The 1,018-nt window shown below is 44.9% G+C and overlaps 1 protein-coding gene across 1 annotated transcript; it reads right to left on the bottom strand.

The window, feature by feature from the left end:
- Positions 1-297: 297 nt before the first annotated feature.
- On the bottom strand, positions 298-804 carry LOC150034508 (uncharacterized). Its single transcript, XM_090316762.1, has one exon. The coding sequence runs from the start codon at positions 802-804 to the stop codon at positions 298-300; it is 507 nt and encodes a 168-aa protein (XP_090172888.1).
- Positions 805-1,018: the final 214 nt, after the last annotated feature.

Here is a 1,018-nt window from a genome sequence, read left to right as displayed (position 1 = left end):
CATATGCCTGAGTGTGCTTCCTCCAAAGCCTTTGCTGACTCCTCTTTATTGAGGCATCGAAGGAAAAGTCCTTCAAGGGATCGACAGTATAGGACCCCTTTGTAGTAAATGAAATGCGCGACCCTTCTTCGAACCTCGATTTTACGGCAGGGGTCATCCAGAAGCCTCACATGCTCAAGGTAATCTATGATGGGCTACCGCCAATCTTCCTCATCGGTTAGGTATACTGATATCACATTCATTTCCTCACATGCAGTCCCGAAAGGGGGAACAACCCATCTCCAACAAAGCGATATATTAAAGGGGCACATTATCCAGGATCGTTAAGGCAGTAGCTAGGTTTGCATCTGATTTCTTATTCTCCATCCTTGAGACATACTCTAACGTCACACTTTCAAACTTTTCCATCAACTGGCAAGCGTAAGTGAAGTAGGGTTTCAAGTCGTCATGCTTCACCTCGTACCGGTATAAGAGTTGATTGATTATCAACTTTGAGTCACCGAAGATCTCTATACAAGCTACCCCAATCTCTAAGGCCATTTGGAGACCAATTAACAAGGCTTGATATTCGGCGACGTTGTTCAACCATAACTCAGCAAGTGCGAAGCTATAAGGCAACATGTGCTTTTCTGGCGAAATGAGGACGATACTTTCCCTTGCACCACCATCAAAGAACATGACCCACAACCTTGAGGTTTCTGTGAAGAGAACTTCATCGTTGGGCAAGTCTTCACTTAAGTCCCAATCCGATGGAACTAGGTGATATGCCAAGAAGTTGGCCAATGCCTGCCCTTTGCGGTACATAAACGATGTCGTACTATTGAAGCATGATTGCCCACTTGGCTAAACGTCTCGAGATGATTGGCCTGGACAGGACATATTTGATGGGATCAGCTTTCGCAATTAAGTAGACTATGAAGGTTTGCATGTAGTGCCTCAACTTATCTATGGCGAAGAAGATCACAAGGCATGTCTTCTCGATAGGAGAATAGTTGATCTCGACTCCGTTTAAGGTCCT

The sequence above is a fragment of the Benincasa hispida genome, chromosome 8 (assembly GCF_027475165.1).
Source record: "Benincasa hispida cultivar pf3 chromosome 8, pf3_genome.v1.1, whole genome shotgun sequence".
NCBI lineage: Eukaryota > Viridiplantae > Streptophyta > Magnoliopsida > Cucurbitales > Cucurbitaceae > Benincasa > Benincasa hispida.
This window is presented reverse-complemented; position numbering and strand designations above follow the sequence as displayed.

Excerpts from the sequence above, each read along its gene's own strand:
- LOC150034508 (XM_090316762.1), bottom strand. The coding sequence starts at position 804 with ATGTACCGCAAAGGGCAGGCATTGGCCAACTTCTTGGCATATCACCTA.